Source organism: Camelus dromedarius, chromosome 8 (assembly GCF_036321535.1).
Source record: "Camelus dromedarius isolate mCamDro1 chromosome 8, mCamDro1.pat, whole genome shotgun sequence".
Taxonomy (NCBI): Eukaryota; Metazoa; Chordata; class Mammalia; order Artiodactyla; family Camelidae; genus Camelus; species Camelus dromedarius.
The window spans coordinates 32,473,671-32,500,703 of NC_087443.1; the positions used below are offsets into that span (position 1 = coordinate 32,473,671).

A 27,033-nucleotide genomic window follows, 5' to 3' on the forward strand; every position below is an offset into this window, starting at 1 on the left:
AGGTTTATCACAAGGTCGGGCACAGAGTGTGGGGAGCAGGAGCGAGGCTGGCTGGCTAGCAGTGCATCCTCAAAGAGAGAAGGGAGAAAAATCATCGGGGGAGAATGAAGCGCAGGTTTTCCTGTGGTTCATGAGGAGGACTTTAGTTGTGGTGTGAAATATCCTTGTTGTCTTGGTACAGTGGTGGGAAAGAACTGTAAATAATATTTAATTAAATTTAAAAAATCCAGAGGCACTGTCTCTTAATATTGTTGAAAGATGAGAGCCATGGGATGCAAAATGGGTAAACCTTGAATGGCACATCCATTCCAGCCCTAGAGAGAATGCCTATTAACTACTAGTGGCTGATGGAGGCTTGGGGGCCCATTCAGGCTCTAAGTGGGAAAGTATGCTGGGATCAATTAGTGATGTCTGCCTTGGCACGGGATAGGAGAGTTCTCGTACATGTGCTGACATCAGTCTAGCGCGGCAGTCATAGGTGTAAGCAGATCAGCTCTCCTTATGAATATGCCCCTTTCTTCCAAGGCTACCACCAGGATCCCAAAAATCTAGACTCGGTGGTTAGAAGCTTCTTTGTCTCCCCCTTTCCCTGCACCACCTATTTTCAGTATATCACCTTGCTGACTCCTCTCCTGTACATCTCTGCAACAATCCCCAGTCCTCCCCTAGACTGGTGCAATAGATGGTTAGCAGATCACTATCATTCCAGGGTTTCCTGTACTGATCACACGAAACTCCCATGAGATAAACTTTCAGATGACCCCATGTTCACCCTCCTACCTCAGCCACGCTCAGGAGCCGACGACCTTTGCTTTGTATGCCCTCCACCAACAGGCCCCACCACCTGTCTCTGATCTGCCCTGACTCCTTCCTAGCTCCCTCTTTGCTCCAGCCACGTGGGCTGGTCAGTCCCTGCTGTACCTGGTCAGATGCCCTGAGGTTTCTGGGGCTTCCAGGCACCCACTGTGTACCCAAAGCCAGGGGCTGTGATGTGCCAATTCAGATTTCCAAAGCAGGTTTGCTTTTCCTGAGTTTTCACTTCTTGAGGGGAGAAAAATGCCAAGCAGCTTAATCAAAGGGCTTTGAAGTGATTCAAATGATGGTCTCCTGTGATAGCTGCCCCCCACCAGGCCATGGCCAGGGGCCCGATTTAGTTATTGGCATATGTGGCAGTGTGGGCTTGTGCAAGCCTGACTGTATCTGATTATTCTCTCTCTTTCTAAACACACACACACACACACACACAGCTTTCATTTCAAAGTGCTCAATGTATTTTCAAGGAACTACCTCACTTGGTAGCATTAAAAGTGAAATCCAGTGAGTGGCAGGTCCCCCATTGTGACCTGGTGGTAAGGCCATTGCCTTTCAAGCTGGGAATGAAGGGTTTCAGCCCTGACACTGCTCACCTATTCTTTATTCTAGTCCACTGTTTCTCAACCTTTTTTTTAATTATTATTATTTCATGTTCTCCGAGCTTCCCCAGCCATTTGAGACATTCTTCTTAACTGCTCCCCTGACCTGTATGAAATTTTAATAACACAGCCATAACATATATCTGTATGTATATCTGCACTTTATACATCAAAGGAGTAAGATATGTTCACCCCTCGAAACAAATGTTTGCCCCCTTGGTAGGGATCCTGCCCTGTTGATGACCCGTTCTCTTCTAGACCAAAGCTTCTCAAAGTGTGGTCCTCAGATCAACAGTATCAGCATCACCTGGGCCCCAAGCCCAGAGTTTCTGATTCAAGTTTCGGGTGAGGTGCAAAATCTTGCATTTCTAATAACCCCTAGTTGGTGCTCTCGTCTGGAGATAACACTTTGAGAGCCACTGTCATCAAGCAAACTGGGTATGTTCTGGAGCCCAAGGGACTTAGGTTCAAATCCTTGCTCTTCCACTTTGTGGCTGTGACCCTTGGCCAATCTACGTAAAGTCTCTGGGCCTTGGTTTACTTGTCGACACAGTGGAGTAATAACATCTCCCGCATACACTATTGTGAGGGATAACGGGTCCGGCCAGTGTCTGGCGCGTGGCAGGCACCCAATAAATGGGGTTCCCCTCCCCTCCCCCTCGGGGATGTTGCAGAACTGCAGAAGGTCCAGGGAAGGGGGGCTCAGATGGGGAAAGGGATGATGGGAGAGGTTAGGCTTCTTCAGCCTGGAAAGTGGTGTCTGGGCTGAGATGGGGGCTGTAACGCAGGACGTGGCGGAAAGAGCTAGCTTGAGCTGGTTCACCAAATCCTCCTACCCCAGGGTGGCGAGGGCCCTTCTTGTGCTGGAGAAGGATCAGTTTAGCATCAATTACAGGAGGTGAATCAAATGACAGAACTCATCAGTCCAGCATTTGTGGAAAATGAAAATGCTTCCAATGTGGGGAAAAGGACTCGGACAGTGACAGAACCACCTGGAGGGCTTGTTCAGCTGTTTCCTGGGCCCCACCCTGAGCATCTGGCTCAGTAGTTCTGGGTGGGGCCTGAGAACGTGCATGTCTAACAGGTTCCCAGGTGATGCTACTGCTGCTGGTCCAAGGCCTCACTTTGAGAACCAAGGAAGCCTCTCATAGATGGGCTTCCTATGACGGGTGATTAAGAAGAGAGGAAGAGTCTGGGCACTCGTGGGAAGATGATAGCGGGATAGCCTGGGCCTTAGAGCCCTTGGGGATGACCCAGAGAAACCTCCAACCCAGGCTTCTGACCACCTGGCTGGCCTGCTTGTTGACCTATAAGAGTGGCCACAGCTAGTAGTGCGGGCTTCTGACAGCATGACGTGGCTCTGTGAGAAAGACAATATTGGCTCCAGATAAAAGATGGGGAAACTGGTACTTCAAGAGTTTTAGTTGCACCCTTCAGGTCACCTAGCTGGGAAGAGAGGGGGCCCTTCTAGAACCCATAGTCGTTGGAAATTAAAGTAAGCAATTTCCCAGCCCAAGGGGGCTCTAAAGGCATCTTAGGCCAAGAGCCAGTCCTGGGCTCCTCCTGCACCTACACCATGCATCCCACTAGTCACCTCCTGTCACCCTGGCCTCCTCACCCTCCTTTAGCTCTGTCTCTGCACCCCTACTGTGATGTCCCCCAGCTGGGGGACACTATGGCTGCCCCCTACTGGCCTGCTTGCTCCCACCTGCCCTCCCCCAACCCACGGCGAGCTTCACACAACACACCCCCAACCACATCCCTCTCCTGCTGAACTGGCTTCCCACTGCCCTCAGGACCAGGGCCTGGCATTCTCCGGAGCCGGGCATTCCACACCATGCATGGCTGGCCCTGCCTCCCTCCATGGCCTCTTCTCCCCTTGGCCTCTCGCACGCGCTGCGCTCAGCCACGCAGAATTACTGTAGCTCCACAAACGTGCTTCACTTTTTCCTACTCTGTAATCTTGGTATGAGCTGTTCCTCTGCCCGCAACAGACCCTCCCTTCACAATTCCAGGCTGGTTCCTGCTCATTAGTCAGGGGTGGCTTAGATGATCTCTCCTGCGTGAGTCTTCCCACCCGGTAATGGCTTGGTGCAGGGGGCGCCCCCTCCCACAATTCTTTCTCACTTCTTATGACTGGATATTTTTGAACATACACAAAAGTAGAAAGAACAGTCTAATAGACCCCCCCAGGGAGTCATCACTCCATGTCAGCAAGTCCCAGCACAGACAGTGCTTCTCTCTAGAGCGTTCCACCAGGCCACTGCAGCCTGTCCACACACACTACCCCTCTGCCATACCAGCCCTGAACACACTGCAGGCCAAGACAGTGACTCGGGCCCACTAGTACTCAGGACATTAGCATAGCTCTTGGCCTAGAGAAGACCCTCAATCCACTGTAGGTGGACAGTAAGTCCCCAGTGGTTGAGCACGTACTACAAATTCAGGTGCTCTGCTAAGTGCTTTCATGTCTTAGCTCACTGAATCCTCATAGCATCCCTGTAAGGCACAGGTAATTATTACCTCCACTTCACAGACTGGAAAACTGATGCTCAGAAGATTACACAGCTGGTCCGTGATAGAAGGCAAGCCAAGGCAGTCTAACTCTGGACTAGAGCTTCTCATAGAAATAGAACGTGGGCCACATGCGTTATCTAAAATTCTCTAGGAGCCACATTAAAAGAAAAAAATAGGTAAAATTAATTTTAATGTTATATTTAACCCAGTATATCGAATATACCATTTCCACATGTCATCGATGTAAGACATTACTGAGATATTTTACAATCTGTTTTGCAAACTAAATCTTCAAAATTTTGTGGGTCACCTTCGTAGTCACATGGGCAAACATATTGGCCAGCAGAGCTAGTGGTCACCACCCTGGACAGCGGCCCTAAAGCCTGCGTGCTCAGCCACTCACTTCTCTATACTTAAATGAAGGAGGAAATGGGTAAATAGGAGTGCCAAGGACCCCTGGTCCTGATCTTTCTTTGACAATTAATAATACCTAATATTTTATGGCCCTTTAGAGTCTCTCTGGCACCATCTTATCTGCTGTGGGAGTTATTATCTCCGTTCTGTGGATGAGGATTATGGGGTTTCAAGAGGGCCAAACGCCTTGCTTGGACACCCTGCTGCAGGTGGCGTGGCTGGGCCTTAAATCAATAATTCTGGACTCCAAGTCCAGTGCTCTGCAGGGCAGGGGTGCAGCTTCCCCTGGAAGCAGGACTGTTTCCATCTGGCAGAGTAGTGTCTGCTCAGACTATAGGCTGGGCTGGCTGCTGGGGAGAAGAGCCTGCAGAGCACCAGTGGTCAGGCCCCGGAGGAAGTGATGCCCTTGGGAAGAGGGAGCAATGGGGCTCATGCTAGGTCCTCAAAAGGAAAGAATCTTGTCATTCTTCAGTCGTAGTTTGGCCACGAGAGGCTGAGAACAAATTGATGGCAATGGGGCTATAACTTACCTCTGAAGGCCTTTTTGTTCTTGGCAAAACAGAGGGGTCATTAGTAATGGGGAAAGCACTGGTGTGCAGACATAAATCCCCCCCCAGCTGCAAGGCTGATAAATAGCCCAGAGGGGATGGGGCCTCAGGGAGCCGGGGAGGGTAACTGTGTACCACGGATCACTGTGGGCTTGGGCCTGTGTCCACCCATCTGCAGACAGAGCCACCACCTGCCCAGGCTCTGCAGGTGCCCGGAGACTTGGTTACCCACAGTGCCCTCAGGACTTGCTCCTGGCTCTGGGAGCTCCTGAGGCCCTCAGTTCTTTCTTTTAAATGAAAATGGTTGCAGAGCACCTGGGCTGGAGCAGGCTCCCACCAGGCAAGCGGGGCCAGCACCGAGTGGTCAGCGTGGAGGCGCTGTGGTGGGGCATTTTTTCCTCTTGCTTCAAGCCAAACAGGCACCAGCCAAACCACCCGGGGGAGGACTGGGACTACCACCGGAGAGGCAGGCACGTGAGGCCAGACCCTCGGCAGACAACGGTCTTTGCAACAGTGTCTACACTGGTCAAGGGAACTGGAGAAGAGGCCAGATCCTAGTCTTCTGTCCACCTGCTCCCCTGGGGACTCTGAACTCCTGCCTGTCTGCCTGCTTTCGGCTAGCTCATGGGGATACCATGCGAGACCAGGGCCAGTGCTGGGGGAGAAGGGCAGGCAGGTAAGCCAGATGCTCAGGCCGGGAAAGGAAGATAAAGAGGACTGCACTTTCCTAAAGCTGTCTGAACTGGATTTGGGGGGAGGAGGGGGTCGGGTGGTGACAAACATCCACGAGATTGAGGACCATCATGACCACCCTTCCAGCGTGGTCCAAGTGCTATCTCACCAAGGAGGACAGACATTTGCTGCAGGGCCGCCCTCTCCATTTCCACACCCACAGCAGACTCTACCAATTGAATGCCACACTGAGCCTGTTTGGCTTCCTCGTCCTCTTTAGGCAGCCATTACCAATCAATCAAAGTTGGCATGTGAGAGAAATCCATTTGTCATCCTTTCTAAAAGCCCTCAGGGAGCATCTGTGCTGGCAACAGGAATCCTATAAAGTAAAGCTAAGCTAAGTGCTCCAGGCCTTCTAGAAGTTTCCACATCCTGCCCCAATCTTCACACACATCCCTACCTGTAGTTTCACATCCTGGGTCTTTCTTCTCATCCTGTTGTTTGCATCTGGGGACCCGGCCCAGGAGAGTGTGCCCTTGGAAATCTCACAGGATGCTGTCGCAGGCAACTGTCCCCAGACTCCAATCTCAAGAGCCCAGCCCAGATCCCAAAGCCTTGGCGGCTCTACCCTCCTACCTCCTGCTGCAGGGGAAAAGGGTGGCTGGGGCCATCTCTGAAGGGTAAAGAGGACCTGAGGGTCTAGGGCTGGTGGCCTGGCAGCCAGTCCACACTTGAAATGGACCAGTGCCCTGGAGGATGACCTCTCACTATCACTGCAGGCATTTCTAGTCTGCCCATGACCTCAGGCTAGATCCTGGCCCTCTGCTCCCTGCTCACATCCAGGGGTATGCCTGGAACCAGCCCAGAGACAATGAGATGAGGAGACAACCAGCTACCCAGCCACGTGTCCCATTCCTGCTGCCACCTTATACTGGGCCCCCAACTCCATCACCCTTTGGGCTCACTGGGGCTCCCTCGGATCTCCAGTGCAAGCCCCTTGTCACTAGGAGGCACTTGCTTTGCTTCCCAATTTGACAAACTCATGAAGGAGACCAGTACCAGTATGGATCTCCCTTCTCTGCCTACCAGGAGAGGGCCCGCTAATTCCCAGCAGGACTCTGCCTTCCTACAGAATGGCTTCCTTCCTAGGACCTCCTTTTCCACATCCTGGCCTAAGGACCACCTGCATCTGGGCCACCGAGAAAAAGGGCCATTCCCAGGCCCCGCCCCAGTTCTAGAGAATGAGAATCTCGTGGGTGCCAAGGACTCTGCCTTTTTGGTAGGAGAGGCCCAGGCTATTCTCTGACATACTGGGATTTGAAAACCCACTACCCGTAGAGTGACATTCATTCATTCATTTATTCATTCCATAAGCACACATTGGGGTTTACTCTTGCTGAGTCCTGTGCTGAGCACCAGAATGGGGAGGAAATGGGGTCGGGGAGCAGAGACCCAAACCCACACTGGTATTGCTGCTGCTGACCACACGAGCTGGTCTGACATTTGCTCTGGGTCCTGGGGCCCGCTGGGCTTAGAAGCACAATAACAGCCTTGCCAGAAGCTGCAGGTCACAAAGAGTCCATAATATCCCTGATTTCCTGCATTCCCAAGGATGGGAGGCCTCTCCCTCCTAGGTAACTCCCAGCATCCTGAAGGTATTATTAGCTGCTAGCAGTAATAATACTCCTAGTTAACACTTGTGAAATACCTTACATACGTTAATGAAGCTCTTTATACATAGTAAGTCTTACGACTCTTGAATCACCTGTGGTAGATTCTCTTATTGCTCCCATTTTATGGATGAGAAACTGAGGTAGGAAGATCCACCCAAGGCAATATGCTCAAGAGACTCCATCCATGTTCTTGATCACTACTCACTGGTGTCCTTTGATCTTTAGGGGGGAAATGCCACTCTCTATTCTTGGCAGTGGGGTAGGGAGGGGCAACTGGCCTGGTGGCCTGCCATCCTCCTGACCATCAGTCTGGCCTGCCCAGATGAACCAGGCCGACCCTTCAGTCACTAGTGGGCTGGGGGTGGGAGAACAGGAACAGGTCCAGAGCCTGTGTTTGAGTGAGCAGCTTCTCGTGGACCTCTGACCAGCCCCCTTGCTCCAAAGCCGCCTAGTCCCAAGACAGCCAAGGAGTTGCTACTTTGCTGGTCTTTGGGTGGGGATGTGGGGTCAGGGTTTCCATCAACCAGAACCCTCTTTGCATTCAATCACTATCCTGCTCAACCCAGAGCTCGGGTGGGAGAGGAGGGCTTATGTGCCTCGCCTCAACATTCCAGATAAGACGTGAATTTCTAATGGTCAGAAATGTATAAAGAGCATGAACTCAGTTAAAGTTGCAGCTGTATGAGTTCTAAAATGATGAGAAAACTGCCAACTTTTCATCAAGTAAGTAAAGAAAAACAAAGAAAAGCCCAGAGCCTTGAAAGAGGTTAGACAGAAGTCACCAGTGACCCGGGCTCAGAGCCCCAAAGTGCCCAGATGCCTGAGACCTTGAATATCAGCACATGCTCCTGCCCCACAACACCCCGGGCAGCCCCCGACATCTGAGCCTCAGGCGCAAGCTCCTCTTCTCCTCCCTTCCTCCTTCTTTCTTCATCCAGTCAGTCTCCTGCCTGGGTTCTTTAGCCAGTGTTGTCCCTGGGGACAGGTCCCCTCATGCCACTGTCCCACACACCCATAGACCCCTCCTCAGCCCTACAGAGCCTGGCATTCCTACAGTGGCTCTTCCTGGGTCATGTGGGGGACCAGGGCAGCCCAAGCCTTACCTGAGACGATGGTGTAGCCAATCCCCCGGGGACGTCCTTTATCCTGGTCAATGGCAGTGATAATACGCACTGTCGTGCCCTGGGTGGGAGACAGGAAGCATTTGAGTTCAGCTGCCCAGCCCCCAGGCTGATGTTCTTCTTTGTAGTTGTCCTGGCACCCACAGCTTCCCTCCCTATGGGGACTCCTGGCTGCAAGGTCAGCGAAAGAACTAGATGCCAAGTGCACAGGCCTCAGCTGTGCCCGTTATCCCTAGGACATACACCAAGGCCTCTGGACAACACCTCAGTGTCCTTGGAGAGACCCAATCTTGCTGATGCTATCACTCTCCCTTCCCCTCCTCATCTCCCCTCATTCAGATGAACCACCCAGGAAAGAAATGCTGATGGAGAAGCATCCAGCAAGAGAATAAGGGATCTGGTCTCTATCTTGACCGTCCATCACATTGCTGTGTGACGTCAGGAAGGTTGCTGTACCTCTCTGTTTTCTCCCACCTTAATATGAATAACAGCAAAACCCTGGAACCTTGTTTTCACTAGGGCCTGAATAAAGGAGAGCATCATGGATCAATTACTCTGTAAATGAAAGCATCATAAATCCTGAAAGTGAGTCTCTCCAAGAATGACTGTGACAACCCTGGTGGCCACCATGGACCTCTGAACCGTGCCCCATCCAGCACTGCAACCCACAGTTCCTGCCTCAAATGGCTCTGTCCCACACCTCATTCATTCTCCCTGTAGCAATGGGGGAGGGGAGCCAGGAGCTGGGACTCTCATGATGGGGATTCAAGGCTCCATGCTTTTGGGGAGCACATGGTCTGCAGTGAGGGGTCAAGGATATATGCACAGACACTGCTATACAGATATGGAGTTGCTTGGATGCATAAATGTACCCTAAAGTGTAGAAGTCCACCTGGAGAAACTGGCAAAGGGCTGTACAGCTGGTGACATTTAGGATGGGTCATGAAGGGTGAGTAGGAGTTTGCCAGAGAGAGAGAACAAAAGGAAGGTGCGCCAGGCAAAAGACACAGCACAGGCAGGGGCCTGGAAGCCTAAGAGTCTCTAGAAAGAGATGCTGGCATATAGTGGGTGCATTCAAATACCAAATGATTGGTTGATTGGTGAATAAATGAACATACGTATGATTGGATCCTAACAATATTACCACCACCACCACTTGCTGCATCGCCCCTTGTCCAGGGCAACCACTTTGCTCTCTAGGTCCTACCACACCAGCTGTGCCTCCCTTCATGCCTGCCTGAGGTTCTGGTCTAGGCTGCAGTTTCCCCTGACTGATGGAGAGCAGGACAGCCCTGTCCCCATGCCCCAGGGAGATATCAACCCTGGCATTTGCATGTCTAATGAAGGTCTCTTGTGGCCTTGGTGCCTCTCATGCATTTGCCATTCATCAGCTGGAGGCTGAAGCCTGTATGTGGCACCCTCCACCCCAATCTGAACACCTTCTTTTGAGAGAGGCTTGTTCCTAACATGCAGACCTCTGACTTGGGGCGGGGAGCAGGGGAGGCCTAGGGGCAAGGTGCCTCCCCCCTCCAACTCCTCCAGGTCTCGCTCCAGGTCTCCCCCAAGACCCAGGAGGGGCATCTACCACCTCACCCTCCCAGGGCAGTGCTGCCCCTGCACAGCTGTCGCTCATCCTCTCCTGAACTTAGGTGGGTGGCAATCCAGAGCATCTCTAGGTTTGGCTGAAGGAAAGTGAGAAAGTTGCAGAGGAAATGTCTCCCGTAGAGAAATGGACACAGCACAGAGGCCAAAGCCCGGCAGAAGGCAGGTCTGGCTCTTTTCTGTGGGCCCTTCCCCCTGCCCCACCCTCCCGCGCAGGAGACTGGAGCTCTGGCTAGATTCCCTGCGGGGAGACAGACTGTTAGGAAGTCAGAGAAAGATGCCATTAATTGCCAGAGTGGATTCTGAGGACCTGAGCTGTGCGAGAGGGTGAAGCACCTGCTGCGACGGGAGCCCTTCTCCAGCACTTGTTCCGTGCCTGGCACTGCTGTGAATGCATGTGAATGTCTTAACTCCTTTCACGCTCACAACTACCCCAGGAGACAGCTCCATTTTACAGATGAGGAAACTGAGGACCATGAGTTAAGTGGCCTTTCCAAGGTCCTACCCCCCTCAAAGAGTGAAGCTGGGAATCAGATTCAGATACTTTGGCTCCAAAATTCTGTTGCCCACCAGGCAATGCTGCTTCCATACAGGTTGTTATAATAACGGTAATCGTCATTTATGAGAGTCATTGCTATGTGCCAGGCACCACTGTAAGCAATTTACAAGCATTAATTCATGTCAAATTTGGGAAAACATACATCCCCTGTCCCTCCCTTGGAGATGCACAATGGGCTTTAGTGTGATAAAGGCTTCAAGAAGCAGTAAAGTAGCAAAGAAATCTGTTAACCTTTGTTTTCTCCGGCATTCTGAGCTGAAGACAGACTCTCTTCATGTAACATCTGTTAACAGCCCCAGACCCAGGGGTCAGAAGGAGGTGATTTGGAAAGCACTGCATTAGATCTGAAGGGTCGCTAACAACTTGCCCCCTGCCATCATCCCATCAGGGGTTCTTTTTTTGGAGGTATGCCTTTCCTGGGGTCACTCCTCACACAGGAGAGGCCTGGGTTTGTCCCATTCTGTCCCCAGAGTGCAGGACTCTGGCCCGAGGCTCCAGCTGTCAGGATGGGCTTTCTGGACACCAGGACAGCTCCCTCTTTTATGGCCTCATCCAACTTGAGCCTCACATGCATCCCAGCATGAGAGGCCCCTGGCCTGCCAGGCTGACTCGGCCCAGTGCCCACCAAAGCACCATTCCAGACAGTCACTAAACAAGAAACCTGGGGGGGCAGCTGCAAGCGCACAGGCATACAACCAGGGCTGGGCGTGGCTGGGTCGGGCCCGGGTCAGTGAGTCTCAAAGAGACTGGAAAGGGGCCAGTGCTGGCCTGTGCAAAGAGGGGAACTGGCGACCAAACAACCCTCAGTCCTTAGAGCCTTGTGAACATCTCCCTGTGGGCATGCCTACCCTGGGCGGCCTGGAGTCCCCCTGGGTGGGTGGAGCTCAAAGGGGACCAGACAGCAAGGAGGCTGGCTCTCCCCAGGAAAAGATACACCTGAGCTTCCATGAAGTGAGCTCTAAAAGGCTTCTGACAAAGTTTGGGGTTTCATCTCTTTTTGGGTAAATAAATCCATTTTTAATAAAACCTTGAGCTTTTAATACAAGTGCAGCCACAAAGACTGGAAATGTTATGAGAAGGAATTAACAGGGAGGAATAGGGGCTCTTGGGAACTCATGGCTCTTGTTTCAGAGTCTCAGTGATTATATTTTCAATATACTGAAACTTATTTCCAAAGATGAGGGGATGGAGAAGTGTCCGCCCCAAGGCTGGGCCCCGCTATGGGCTGGCTCTCCAGGGAGGGTCTCAGCTAGGGGTGTACCAGGGCATGGCCAGGAGAGCAGATGGGTGGGCCCAGAAGGGCTAGAAATGGGGTGCACCAGACCACAGGGCTTCTTCCCTTCACAGGAACTCCCATTGCAAGGATGCCCCCTTCTGGGAAATGAGGCTTCCCCGAGAGAGGCCAAAGGTACACAGGCCCGTGGGGTCCTGACTCCTCGTGGTGGGAAAAGCAGTACGGCAAAGGGGGTAAGGGTTTGACTCTGTGGTCAGACTTCCTGGGTTTGAACCCTTCGAGTGAGTTACTTAACCTCTCGCTGCCTTGTTTCCTCCATCTATAAAATGGGTATAACAACAGTCCCCACACCTCAGGAAGTGAGACATGTAAAGTACTTGCAATAGCACCTGGGTCATGGCCAATGCTATAAAACCAACTGTCACTATTCACTGGGGCCTGGAACCATGAGCAGCTGATGAAAGCTAAGATACCTCTTCACAGACAATGCATGCACGTGATGTTCCAAACAACAAACTCAGACTCCCCAGGACCCCAGGTTAATAATCCCTGCCCTAGAGGTAAGGTGTTTTCTGGCATTCTATAGAGAGAACAGCTAGGCGCTCACAGGGAGAGCTAGCATTAGTTGAGCACCTACTGTGTGCCAAGCCTTGTGCTGGGCCCCCAGCATAGGTTCCCTCACAACTCCTCCCAGTGAGGGGATATGTGGGGAGACTGAGGCTCAAGGGGTCCGGGATTTGCTTAAAGTCCCAAGGTGCGGTGAGTGGGTGGGTGAGGGTGTTGGGGAATACGGAGGGCTGTATCAGGGTGGGTAAGGGGTGCCAGGCATCCCCAGCCTCTGAGGCTTGGGTACCAGAAGGGAAGTCGGGGCAGAGTCGAGAGGAGCTGGGATTGCTCTCCCTCCTGTGGCTGCCTCCTTCCAATGAAGCTGGCCAGGAGAGTGGCTAAAGCTGGAGCCTTGGGGGGCCCGGTCCACCTCTTCCCTGCCAGCCCAGCTGCCTCCCTGCCCCACTATTTCCATGACAGGATTAAGGACTTGAAAGGTGGACGTGCAGTTTGCTTCAGGAGTAGGAGGCACCCTTGTGGGGAGGAGGCCGGTGGGGGCTGAAGGGGACTTCCGACAAGAGCTGCCACAGCAGATTCTGAGGCAGAAAATCCTATTTCTCAGTCCTTAATTCCAGTCAATTCCAGTCAAAGGGCTGATAAGCATCGGCTGGCAGTAATTTGTGCAGTTTATCCACTCTTTTCACCTTCTATCGGTCCTTCACTGACGGGCAGGCCGACATGCTGCTGCTCGAGTGAGGAAATTAAAATTTGATGCAATAATCCCAAATAAGAAGGATTTTATTAGGTAATATATACACTTTAGATGAGGCATGCTGGCCTGATACACTGATAGAGGCAGGCATACATGCTGGGAGCCGCAGATAAAGAGGGGAAGCGAGGGAGAGAGGGCGAGGGTCCGGATGAGGCCCCAGGCCAGCAGAGGCAGGCCTGGGTTGAGGGATGCCTGGGTGCCCCGGCCCTGGGGGCTGACCAGGCCGCGCTGGGGCTCCTCAGCCTTGGCCTGGCCAGGGAAGCACTGCGTTAAATCAGAGTTCCACACTGTAAAGAAACATGGAGGGCCTGGATCAAGGCACGGAAACTGATTAGAAGCAGGGAAAAACCAGGCTCTGGGTGTATGAGAAGTGCAAGAGATGTGAAAATTTTCAAGCGTGGAGGCAGAGGGAGTCAGAGGTGTGTGGACACTGAAGTGATTCCGTGGGCACTGAGAGAGCCCGAAACTTTCAGCTTACTTCCTTGTCTGGCTCCCTCAAGCCTGGTCACATGACCCAAGTGGCGGGACTCAGACTGGCTCCCTGGGAGCGACCCAGGCATTGGTGTTAGTGGCCTCGAAGGAATGAATAAATTGGGAATTTGAGACTAGCAGATACTAACTACTATGCATAAAACAGATAAACAACAAGTTTCTACTATATAGCAGAGGAAACTATATTCAATATCTTGTAGTAACCTCTAATGAAAAAGAATATGAAAACAAATTTATGTATGTGTATGTATGACTGAAACATTATGCTGTACACCAGAAATTGACACATTGTAAACTGACTATACTTCAATTAAAAAAGAATGTAAATTTAAAAAAAAGAAATTGTGATATACACACATACATACACACACACACACACACACACACACACATGATGGAATACTACTCAGCCTTAAAAAATAAAACAATGCCATTTGCAACAACATGGGTGGACCTGGAGATTGTCATACTAAGCGAAGTAAACCAGAAAGAGAAAGAAAAATACTATATCACTTATATGCGAAATCTTAAAAAAAAAAAAGGACACAAATGAACTTTTTTACAAAAGAGAGACAGACTTACAGACATAGAAAACAAACTTATGGTCACCAGATGGGAAAAGGAGTGGGAAGGGATAAATTGGGAGTTCAGGATTTGCAGATACTAACTACTATATATAAAATAGATAAATAACAAGGTCCTACTGTACAGCACATGGAACTATATTTAATACCTTATAATGGCCTAAAATGAAAAAGAATATGAAAAGGAATATATATATATAAAATGTGTGTAAATGAATCATCATGCTATACATCAGAAATTAATACAACATTGTAAATTGACTATACTTCAATTAAAAAAAAACCTGCCGATCTGAAAGGAACACATGTAGCAATGTTTGACTTAGTATTACTCTGCTACGATACACGGATGCCAGGAAAAGACAAGACAAACTGAAGGGTCTGGGAGCACATGCACACCAACAGCCCTCTGGCTGACTACCAAGACTCTGAGATGAGGCTGAAGCTGGGACCCCTAGCCCAATCCAAATACGCAACCACTGTTTACTAGCCTGCTAATGCTGGCATTGCTAGGTGCGCCAATCTCTAATACCCACAGGCCAGGGAGGCACTATTAAGACAGCCTTAGCCCCAGTTTCCCAAGGAGGAAGCAGTCAGTAGGTTGTGTGATTTGGCCAAGCAAGAGCACAGCAGTGCAGAGACCTGCACCGAGCTCCCCTGGCTGCCCCACCACCAGCATGTCCTCACTTCAATCAACAAGCTGGCTTTGCCCATATTCCCTGCAGTCAGCCCTGGGCACAGTGCCTTGGGAGGCCCATGGAAGGTGTGAGACCAGGCCCCAAAGACTCAGGCACCTGGATGACTGGGAGCCCCAAAGTAACCCACTTACACATCACTGAACATTATAGGTGTGGCTACAATTCAGTGGTAAGTTATGCTGCATAGAGAGTGAACTCAACCAAAATTGAGAGGAGAGAGATGACTATGCCTGTGGGCCATGGAGGATGAAGCCAGGAAAAAAATTCTAAAGATTGTCAGTGAGCTGGAAACCAAGAGATGGGTGATGGGAGCAATCACGAGGGGTGATGAGGATGACAGGATAGTGAGAAGGTTGGCCTGAGCAGGGCATTTGTTTATTCATTCCATAATCACTTCCCGAGCTACACGGTGTGCTATGTCCACAGCAGACCCCTCTTCCTACAGCACTACCTTCTCAGTCCAGCAGAGAAGCTGAGGGTAAGCCAGACAAGATCACTGAGCGCTAAGAAGGGGATGGCCAGGGGCAGGATGGAAGGGTCCACCTCATCTGAAAGGTTGGGGCCAAGAGCACGTGGGCTTAGCAAAGATGTTTTGTGGGGCGGTAGCCCTCAGTCTCAACAGCTAGAGCTCCTGCTGTCCATGGACCACCAAGAAAGAGAGGGCTGGGGTGTGGACATTCAGAGGTACCCCTCTTCCCTTGAAACAGCTTCAGACACCTGCAACAAGAGGCCAAAAAGCATCTTGCTTGTTGGAGCCTCCAGGCCCCAAGTGGCCCCAAGAAGGAAGTGGCTACCCCCTCACACCTGGAGACTGCAGCACGATGCTTGGAAGCAGCCAACAGTCAGGACAGATCACAGTCCCAAACTGGAGGGCAGGCTTCCTGGTCCAGGGAAGCCTGTGGACACATCCCTATGAGGTGCCAATCTACAGTCTGGCTGGTGACCTATGACCTTGGGACATGGTACAAAATCACGAGCATGGCCAATCAGGTGTCTCTCTTGAAAACATGGCCTTGAGAAACCCAGAACCTGGGCAGTTAGGAGGGGCAGTTGGAGCTGTGGGCTCTCTGGGAGGAGCCCAGCCTGAGAGGGCCTGCGGGGTGGAGGGCAGTGGCTGCCACCTTGGACAGCATTGGTTGGTCGAGAGACACAGGCTGACCGATGGACCCATGGTGGGCAGGGCTGAGCCCCACTGATATTTTGGTGAGCCTTGCTGAGTCCAAGTCCACTCTCCAGCCCAGGCCAGATTTTCCATGGGCATCCCCATCATTCCACATGAATCCTTCTGAACTGCCCCCCTTCACTGGCACTAGCCAGTCTTTGCTCTTTGGCACTTGGACCCCTCCAGGGATGGAATGAGAAGGTGAGGAGGTGAGGTATGGTACAAGAGGGGTTGGATTTTCACTGTGCTGGGACAGTCATCATTGCCACATATGGGGGTTCGGGGGAGTAGAAAACGCCAAGGAGTCTGTCCTACCAAACAGGGCCCCCATCCCTACCAGAAGTGCAGTGGGAAGTCTCACCAGGGCTGGGGAGGGTCTTACCGGAGGAGAGTGCTCATAGATGTTGGTGCTGTAAGGCAGGTTGATGAAGATGGGGTCCATGTCCTGGACGTCTGTGATGATGATGGCCAAGTTGGCCAGCGTGGACAGAGGCCTGGTTTTGTCTTGATCCTTAGTGGACAAAGATACGTAGCCTTAGGTTAAGTGATGTTGTGGACGTGTGCACACATGCACACACACGACACCCATGTGCACAAAGGTGTGCAAACATGTACACATGTGCTCCCACACTCCCATGGGTAAGGGCATTAGCACAGAAGTTCAAGAACTCTAAGAACTCGCAGGGATCCACAAACAGTGCCCTCAAGGCCCAGTGGCAGATGGTTTATCCACTGTCACAAAGCAGGGCTGGGGCAGAGCCACATCTCTTGCCTCTGGCCTGGCCTAGGCCTGACCACCCCGCACATCTGATGGGTGGGATGGTGGGCTTGGGGCAAAGGGACGGTGCTGCCCTTAGCTCCTTCTCTGGATTCAGGCAGGGGACCCCTCTCCATGCCCATTTCCTGCCCCCTCTCATGCAAGGGCAGCAAGGGAATTGACTGGGATGGGGATTTTTCAGAAGAAGGGCCCTTTGACGGCAGAGGGGTCTACTCTGGGACCTGCAGCCTGCTCTGCACTGAGTTTACTGGTCAAGCAACTTTTTTGGTAGAACCAGCAGGGGGTGCTCCAGGGCCTGTGACACTTGGGGGACTCTGGGAAGGAATCCTGAGAGGTCATGCAGGCCATGTGGCCAGGCAGGCAATGTTTAAACCTTCCCAGATGGAAAGGTGGTCCTATGAAAGCTCACCAAGAAAGAAAACCCAAAATCCATCTTCTATTACCCTAAACGTGATAAACTGTTTAGATAGCTCTGCTACTGAATAACAATAGCCAACAAGAATAGAAACTACATGCTCAATACAGATTATATCCCAGGCACCATGCTAGATACCTCATTTGCTTTCATAGGTATTATGTGCCCATTATTCAGATTTAACAGAGACCAGAGAGGTTAAGTAACTTGCCCCCAGTCACAACTGTTAAATGTATAGCCAGGACTCAAACTCAGGTCCTTTTGACATAAAAACCTGCCCTGTCTTGATCTGGGGTCCTAACATCAGCCCCGTGGCTGACTTGCTAGGTCACCTTGAAAAAGTTCTCTTCCATTTTGGAGTCTTAATTTCCTATTCTGTGAGATGAAGGGACTCACTGGAATGACCTCTATGGACTCGGGCTTATAAATTCTTTGGTGTGGGATTTAAAGAGGACTGTCCTTGGGTTAGGTCTCCCTTGATCTGGCTGGGTGATCTGAACAATGCAAGGCATTCCCCACCTTACAACAAGGCCAGTGCCTGCTTCTGCTCTCCAGAGAGAGAGCTACAGAGCCTCTGAAGGAGAAGAAGGGCTGGTTGTCCTTAAGAGTCCTCAGGGGCAGCCAAGGAGAGGGGGGAGGGGCTTTGGGGGGTGCGTCGTGGGTGCAGCAAGGGAGGGGAGAGTCTGGGGGTGTGGGGGGAGCTGGGCAGAGGGACCACAGCAGAGACAGCCTTGCAGCCTCCAAGACAATGGGGCCCACAGCCCAGACTTGGGGACTGCCCATGGTGAGAGTGCTCAGCTAGGCACCAGAATGACCACCAGGCAGACAAGGCCAGAGGGGGAGGCCTGGTAGGAAGTCCCTTGACCTCTTGGGTCAGGGATGCCAGTAGTTCTGATTTGCCATTACCAGGCTTCTGTAGGCAGCTGGCTTGGTCCAGCCTGGCACCTACCCTCCCTGTCCCATACCTGTGGCTGCAGTCTAGCTCCTGCCAAGGATGCCCCTGTCTAGCCCACCCCAGACTCCATGGCTTATCCTGCCGGACAGGCACCTGTTACTCTGGCACCTACAGCCCTAAGCAGCTTACTCCCAGGGGAGTCCTCACAAGTTCCCACCTGCTACCCACCCAGTGAGGGCTGGGGACCCACACTGGTCCCTGAGATGTCTCACAGGAGAATCTCCTTGGGGTAATGTCCCGCGGCCAAGGGTACAGCACCAGCCCTGAGGCACAGCGCCAGCCCTGAGAGGGACTTGTGCATCAGGTGGGGGAGCCACTGAGACCTAAGGAAGTTCTAGGGCCCCTCCTGCTCTACTGCTCCAAGGCCTGATGGCTGGAAGAATAACAGCAATTTAACTGCATTCACCATCCCAGCTTGAGCCCAGGCCTCTTGCTAGGCTAGACCACCCAGATTCCTGCCTGTGCCCAGCTCTGGTCTCTTCCCCACTGGCCCAAAGCCACTTTTATGGTAGGTGGAAATTATCCCACAGGGACAAGTTCATAGTGAGAAAGAGAGAAAGTATCTCTGCATTTCTGGGCCCAGGGATGTGCAAATGGAGAGTAGTGGGAGGGGCATCACCCCCAGTGTGTGTGCAAGAGAGCGTGGAAGGGTACAGATGTGCATAAAAGGTAAATTCCACCCTTGTAAATCCCCTTGATCCCAGAAGTCAGTTTTACAAATAGCAGCACACACGTCCTCCCAGGCAACTAACGCTCCACGAGGGGAGAAGGAAGGAACGTGGGTGTCATCTGTACTGGCTTCCCCAGGAGCTGCTGGACCAGGTCCAAAGAAAAAGTTTGCATTTCTGGGTTCTTGGTGTCTCCCTGGATCTTGCCCCATCCTAGGGGAAACGCATCTTTCAAACTGGACCCTTGTGTCTTCCCCTGGGATCTAGGCTCTGTGACCTGCCAAGTGGAGACCACAGCACTAGCGGCAGCCCCTGCGGCAGTGACGGGGGCCAGGCGGTGGATGCTGTGTGTCAGACTAATGGGTCCTGGAGGGTCAGAGGGACTCCTGTAATTTGTTTCCCTGTTGACCTGGGCTTTGTAAAAAAAAATCTAAGGGACAAATATGTCAGCTTTCACCCTGCTGCCAGCTGAAGGCTCCAGCTGTGCTTGGAGGCAGTGGCCAGGAGCAGGGAAGACGAGAGTGAGAGGTAGAACCCTACTGAGGGTGTGGCCTGCCTGTCCCTCAGGCCCTCAATAACAGCTGGTGACAGAGGCCACACACCTGTGGTGTCCTGGAGACTCAGAGACTCCTGGCCATGGGGTACTGGACGAGGGGTTCAGACAGCCTGGGTTTGGGCTCTTGCTGCCCACTGCTCATCAGCTGGTGAGTCTCAACAGTGCCAGCCATAAAATGGGATCATTATTCCTCTCCCACCGCCCTCTCCTGACTAACTTATCCTGGAATTCCCAGGACCCCGCACGGTGCTCAGCACAGACGGATGCTCCCTTCTGCGTAAGAGTCACCACTCTAGAGTAGCGGTCAGGGGACCTGGACCCTCTGGCTCCTGCATGTTGGGTGGTGTCAGGACACAGCTGGGTTGACATCTCTGTCCTGTGTCCCAGAGAGCGAGAGGACACCCTGCACTTGGCATGCTCTGTGGGATTACAGTGCAGGCTCTGAAGTCCAACTGCTGGGTGACCAAGGGCAAGTCACTGAATGGCTCCTGTGCCTCAGTTTCGTCAACTATAAAGTGGGTATCTTAATACTACTTATGATACAGGGCTGTTGGAGGTTTAACAGACACAATTTGAGTGCTCAGCACAGTGCCAAGAAAACAGCATGGACCCTCAGTAACATCAGTTGTTATTATTATTATGATCGCCAGCAACACCATTAGAAGCCTTGACTAGCAGGGAACGGGGATGATGTTCCATTGCTCTCTTTGAGGGTGGGAGGAGGCAGGCATCTGGTTGCCTGGGGCCTCAGCGCAGTAACTCACCGTGGCGTTGACGGTGAGCTGGTAGGCCTGCGTGGTCTCGTAGTCCAGCTCCCGGATCACTGTGACAATGCCGCGTGCACTGTCGATGGCAAAGAACTGGGAGGGGGGCTGGAAGGAGTAGAGGACGCTGCCGCCTGCACCCAGGTCGGGATCCGTGGCGTTCACGATGAAGATGGGTGTCCCCACTGGTGTGTTCTGGGGGGTGAAGCAAAGCAAATAAAAGGGTGAGCTGGAGCTTGGAGCAGCTGCCTCAATCAGTGACTATTTCCCCAAAACCCATTAACCACGGACTCCAGCCAACAAGACCCATGGCTTTGTCATTTTTATTCTAAGAGGGTTCAGAGTAATTTAAAATGCAATATCTTTTTTTTTTTTTCATTTTTTGCTGGCCTCCTGGTGGCTGTAACAGCACCAGTTCCAAAGATGATCTGCTCGTCCTGGAGTTCTGGGTGAGGGCCTTCTGGTCCCCGAACCCCCGTTTCTTGGTGGCTTTGCTTCCTCTGTCAGGTGCCCCTTCGCTGCTCAAGCCTCAGGCCCGAGCTGCTCTGGAGCGCACCCGGGATGGAGGTTCCAAGGGCAGGGGGCTGGGAGGAGTGTGGTATGGGGATGTGGCAGAGGGCTTGGGGGCTCTTCCTGGCCCACAGAGATTACCTGGTTTGCCCTGGGGTGGGGCATCCACATGCCATCCCTGGGCCATGGCAGCCTGCCACCAGAAAGACCCATGAGGCGCACTTAACTGTCACCCCATTTTGGGAGCCTTCCATGATTCCCTCTGCTAGACACTGTGTATAAACCCCTCCCCCTTTATGACTTTCGGTCTCTAAATAGATTTGACTTCTACACGGAGGCCTTTCAAACCCCTGAGGCAGGTCAGCCCCTACCATGCCCCCACTCCTTGCCATTGTTTATATTCAGAGTCCCACAGCACCCTGGAATTTTTCATCACCCACATTTCTTCCCTAATTCCCTGGTTAGTGCCCATCTTCTCTCATAGCGCATGTGCTCCATGGAAGCTCTATCTGCCTTGCCTACATGGTGCCTGGCACATGGCAGGTGTCCAGTAAACATCCTTTCTGAAGACATGAATGAAGCTCTATGATAGTGCATCGTATTTTAAGTATCTGTTTGCATCTTCTGCCCAATTGTCAGCTCTCATCACTGCCGTGCCCACCAAAACCATGTAAGCCACGCCTGCAAAATGCTAGGTGAGTAAATTTATTACTGACTTACTGAGCTCTGGACTCAACTGAAGAGGAGCAGTCTAGTGAGGCTCTGCCTGGAGACAAAAAGGAAGAAACAATCCCCGCTCCCGTTGACTGATTGACTGTATGTGCCATGTCTGTGCTGTGGGCTACGCCTATCAGCTCTGTAACAAGTAGCTTTTCAGGTGGTAGCTATTACATTGTTTTCAAAAAGGAAATTGAGGCTCATAGAGGTTAAGCAACTCACCAAAATCACATAGCTAGGCAGTGGCAAAGAATGCCTTGAATTCAGGTGTAGTTAACTCTAAGCCCATGCTCTTAAACTCTGCTAACACTCCTCTAAACATCGATGGTGGTTCTTTCCCTAACTCTTCTGTATGATGCTGAGGTCAACTGTCAGCTTGGGTGGTACCTCCTAGCCAGGAGTGTGGGGTTGGCCTGTCAGTTCTCTGAGGGCAGAGACAACGTTCCTGGTCCTCTGTGATCTTTTTACACTGGGACAATGACTGGATCGCTTCTCACACCTGCAGGGCTCCTTCCAAGGAGGGCATCCACATGGCTGTCCCTCTCCATGCTGCTGGCCATGACCTGTGCCCTGTGTCACTGCCTTGAACAGTTTCTTTCTTTGGGGAACAGTCTCCGGCACGCTGGTAGCCCTTCCCTGGGACTACCTGCTTGAGGCAAGGGTGTTCTTTGTAAGGCCCCAGGTCAGGCTGGAAAGGGCCTCCAGGGGACAATGCCACGGAGCTGCCTCTGTTTCTCTCTGAGTGTGCTGCCTCTCCCTCATCACCAGGCAAATGTCAGGATGAAAGGACAGGCTCATAATCTGTCCTTCTCCAACTGGCACTGAGACTGGGGCAGACAAGGGAGGCCCTTCTCCTCCATACCTCTGCATAGGACACCGGCCCTCGTGGTCTGGCCCTGTCTCCTCCTTCACACTTTATTTCCTGGCAGGTATTGCTTTCTGGCTAAGATCACATGTAGTATCTTTTTTTATCAGTTTACTATTTCCTGGCAGGTAGAGCTATTTGTACTTCTCCAACCCAGCAGGCTCCCTCCCACTTCTGGGCTTCTGAACCTGCTTTCCCTTTGCTAGGCCTACCCTACTTAGCTCAACAGCTTGGGAAACAGATGCTCTCTTTCCCTTCAAAAGAGAGTCAAGTGTGCAAGGGGGCAGAATGCGTAAGTTGGGACCCGAGCCTCACTGTTGTGTCTTTGGGCTAGTTACTTAATCCCTCTGATCCTTAATCCCTTCTCTGTACATTGAAGTTAGTAACACCTCATAATGTCAGTGTGAAGAGTACATAAGCTCACGAGCGTAAACGTCCCAGCGTACAGTAATAAGTGCTCAGAAGCTGACCGTTGCGGTTTTATTGTCTGAGTGCCTTCTGGATGACGGCAGACAAGAATGCCTTCAAGGGTAGGGCAGGGAGGAAACATTAATGATCCTGCACTGGGCAATCCCTGTCTGTGCTCCCTCAGATCCACTGAGTACTCTGCACTGCTATGACCTCCCTCTTCTCCTCACTCCAGGGTGGCCTCAATGAATTGTATTCCACAGGCTTCCTCGCTGGCAGGCTTCTGCCAATGGCAGGTGCTGGTAGGAGCTCAGAGTTTGGGGAGGAGGCAGGAGGAAAAAGAGTTTGGGGTATTACTTCCCCAATCCCTCCAGCTCCAGCCCAGCAACCCCTCCTCCCTGGTCTCAGCTTTTGGTGGGCTCTATCCCCTTCTCTTGCCCCTGCGGCCCCAGGAATAGAAGCAGCTTCCCAGTGCTGCTCGTCTCTGGTGCCTCAGCATCACTTAATATCCCCCTAGTCCAGCACTCCCTCTGGAAGTTGTCCCTTCACTGAAATGCCTTTATTGGAACTCTCTGAGATGAACTGTTTCCTGGGGGACCCTGACGGATACGGGCAGTCTGCAAGTACCTACTCCAAGCCACCACATGCAAAACCCCAAAAACTGAATTCCCTGGGCACTGGGCTCAGTGAAGCCAGCCTTCACCCCAACATGTCACTACAGTGGCACTGGTCTTGAGGCGCTCTTTATGAGGTTCTCAGCTAACCCACAGCTCTCTCTCTCTCTGCCCCCCCACCCCACCCCCTCTGTAGATTCAGCATGTATGTCACACACGAGTGCCTGAGTCGCTCCAGAACAGACACGCCATCGGGGCCTGTGGTTCCTGCCACGAGAGGGATGGACATGTTCTGATTTCAGAGCCACAGACCCCTGTGAGGCAGCTAGACAGCCAGCACTTCAGAGCACGCCCCACATGGAGCCTGTACCCAGAGGAGAGAGATGGCTCCCATGAGAATGTCAGCTCTCCAGCCCCCTGCCTCAGGAAGGAGAGGACATTTCACCCATCCATACGCATGGTCCGGGGCGAAGGCTCTCTGGGCATCTGATCAGAGGATTTAAGAGCAAGATCCAAGAAGACAGAAAAAGGAAAAAGAAGGGATGGTCCTGAGTCTGACCTTCTTGGATTATGTTTCATGCCCTGCAGTGAAAACCCATTTAATTTCTGCATAACTTAAAAAAGATTTTAAAAAGGCCTGGTGAAGAGCCATTTATATACTTAGAAGGGACAAGCCATTGGAGAGAAAAGAATGCTGACTTTCTGCATTTCAGGTCCTGGGCGCCATGCTCTATGAGGGAAATGGGGGGCCCTCATCAGCACATACACCGGGGACTTCTCTGAGCACCCACTGCTGTTTCATGGAAATGTGCAGATGTGCTCACAGGTCTACCCCCTCAATGCAAGCAGATTTCCTCTATGGGTCCAGGTGCATTTGGATTTCCAAGTGTACTGCAGACAATAAAACTTGGTGGCTCAGAGTGTGGGCTCTGAGTCAGACACCCTAAGTCTGAGTCCCAGCCTTCCAACTTACTGGCTAGAGACCTTGGACGTACACTGTCAAACTTACTCTTTTTGGCTCTCAGTTTCCCCATGTAAAGGAAAATGTAAAAATGGAGCTGTTACCAGTACCTACCTCCTAGGGTTCTGAGAAAGAATTACATGAGATAAGGTGTGAAAAAAATAAAAAGCCTCTCGCGGAGCCAGGAACATGGCAATATTGAGCAACATTCAACAAATGGTCGTTGCAATTATTATTAAGGTAATAAAATACCATCAAGGCAGTGTGAGATGAGCCCTTTTTAAAGGAGGGGTATTAGAAACATTATAAACAGCCAATCAATCTCTTCATCATGAATTTAGACAAAGGAGCATTTTAAAATCAGAAACAGAACATCTCTTTTGATTGGTTCATGGCTGCTGCAGACAGGGTCAGGATGGGAGAGGCTCTGAAGACCCTCCAAAGCAGGTTTGGAGAGTGTGAGAGGAAGGGTGGGATCTGAGGCAGGGGTGGGAGGGGTGCCTGCAGGCCAAGGAAGCTCCTGAGTACGGAGGCCAGGCCTGACCACCTACCACTCAGGGATGGCTTGAGTGAAGGAGCTGGAAGGAACCTTGGAGATTATCCAGCCCAGCCTCCCCATTCTATAGATGGGAAAAGTGAGGGGGCATGCCTTATTCTTGGTCTCACAGGTGGTTAATGGTAGAGCCGTGACTGGAAATCTGGTACCTTGACTCATATATAAGTGCTTTTTTTCACCCCACCCAGAGATGCCAACCACTGCTTCCCTGTCCACCCTCCTCTCAACTAGAGATGCTCTCTGTACCCACAGCTCTGCTCAAGGGATGGACCTAGGTGGCCATGTTTGTACCAAGGGACTTCAGACTCAGGCCACATGTGATTGGTCCAGGGGTAACCACCTGACTCAAGCAGGCCAATCAGATGGGGCCTTGGAAGTTAAATCAGTTTTCTGCGGGGAACTGAAAAAAGATTCTTGCTACCTGGTTAGGGCTGGAGTGGGCACTGTGACAGGCCCAAGGCCACACAGAAGCCAAAGTTACAGGGTGGCAGGGAAGCCCATCTGCAGTGAGAATGGAGCACAGTGAGGCAGAAAAGCAGAGACACGGGGCTAGCAGGGCCTCTCCTGCCTTGGCCTTCATAGGCCCTGTCTGGCCCTCCCCTCCCGTCCTGTCTGTGGTGCTGAGACATACTTGTGCTGTCCTTCCTGTGAGTACCCCTGACTCACTCTGGCCTGTGTGGGTCTCAGCTTTTTGCTCCCCACCAGGTACCCTCAGAATGCATCCAGCCACAGGCAGGGCCTCCTCATCCCCACAGCTCTGCCCCAGGCTCACCCTGCCCCTCGCCTGCTGGGATTTGGCCCCTTTGACGCCCACGGCTGGGCTGCAGAAGACAAAGCTCATGGCCAGCGCTCCTGACTCCTGAGGGCACAGAAAGTAATGTGGGGAGAAGAAAGCAGCCTGGATGGATGAATGCCGGCTCCTGCTTCTTTTTAAGTGTCCCCAGACACTCCTTTAACATGCAAATCCGCTCAGGTCCCTGCAATGATCAGCGTGCATGTGCAGTGGCAGGGGTGGGCAGGGGACAGCTTGATTGTGGGTTTGATACAATCAGCCAGGACAGGCCTGGAGGAGAGATGCCCCACAGAGTCAGGCTCTGCCTTCCTAGAGACAGGAGACCAGGGAGAAAGCACCCTTCTGGTGTCTGGGCTTGGAGTTCGGGGTCTACAGAATTATCGCCATGTGGGTCTGGGCCATGGAGGCAGGGCCAAGAGGTCCATTTTGGCTGGGGGTCGGGTTGCCCCACTCTAGGGCAACTTCTCTCCACATATTCATTGTGGAATATGGCTCTGGGTCCACCTTCTTGCTGGAAAGGAGCAGTTGGTCTTTGGAGGAAAGGTCCCATGGAACGTGATTACCCCTGTTTCTCAGACAGGTCTCTTAGCACACTTCTCTGTCCCAGTTCTGCTTCCAAAGCCCCTTTCCCCATGGTGCCCCCTGCCCAGTCCTGTCCAATTCCTCACAGCTTCTTAGCCATTTCAAGGGAAATCTCCCTAAATGCACCACCCAGACCTCCAGGGGGGCTGGGAAGTGTGATCGGGCATCATCCCCTGCAAACCCCTTGCACCTGCTAGGTTGCCCGTCTCAGCGCAGGGCCCATTCCCTGCAGGTCGCAGACAGGGCAGGCCCTTGCCTTTTCCAGCTTCCATTTAAGCTCCACATCACTTCTGATGGACCTGCTGTAAATGGGCCACCCTGTGCAATTCAGAGACAAATAAATCTTTTTGCTACTCCTGAATTGACAAGGGAATAGACTCTGGCAAAGTTCTACCGTGCAAGGGATCTTGTTCGTTAATAATAATGATAAATAGCTCACTTCTCACATGTGGTATGACTCACATTACACTCTGGGCTTCGACAGAGGTGGCTCGGGGTGCTCCCTGGAATGGGTAGAGGGGTGCGTGGGCAGTGAGGGAGGAAGGGGGAAGTCAGAGAGAGGCAGAATGGGAGGCCAGAGAAAAGAGAGATGAAGAGAACGTAAAGAAAGGGGAAAGGAGAGAAGGCGGAAGGCAGAGGGAAGACCACAGGGGGACAAAGATAAAGAGGAGGGGGTGGTAGAGAGGGTGGAATTGGGGGCCAAAGGGGAATGGGGATGAGAGGGAACAGAGTTTGTGAGAGAAGAGAGAAGGAAGAAAGTTGGGGAGAAAGGAGAGAAAAACTTAAGGGAGCAAAAGAGACATTACAGAGGAAAAGTTGTGAACAAAGGAAAAGAAGATAAAAATTCAAAGCAGCAAGAGAAAGGAAGATAGGAGAAAGAAAAAG

The 27,033-nt window shown here is 51.9% G+C and overlaps 1 protein-coding gene across 1 annotated transcript in view; it reads right to left on the reverse strand.

The window, feature by feature from the left end:
• LOC105099890 (cadherin-23) overlaps window positions 1-27,033 on the reverse strand; it is a 211,077-nt gene that overhangs the window by 34,979 nt on the left and 149,065 nt on the right. The window contains exons 7-9 of the mRNA XM_064488592.1: window positions 20,143-20,337; window positions 16,389-16,517; window positions 8,340-8,418 (exon numbers count right to left, since the gene is read on the reverse strand). Of these exons, the coding sequence (XP_064344662.1) occupies window positions 8,340-8,418; window positions 16,389-16,517; window positions 20,143-20,337 (403 nt within the window). The remainder of the gene's footprint in view (window positions 1-8,339; window positions 8,419-16,388; window positions 16,518-20,142; window positions 20,338-27,033) is intronic.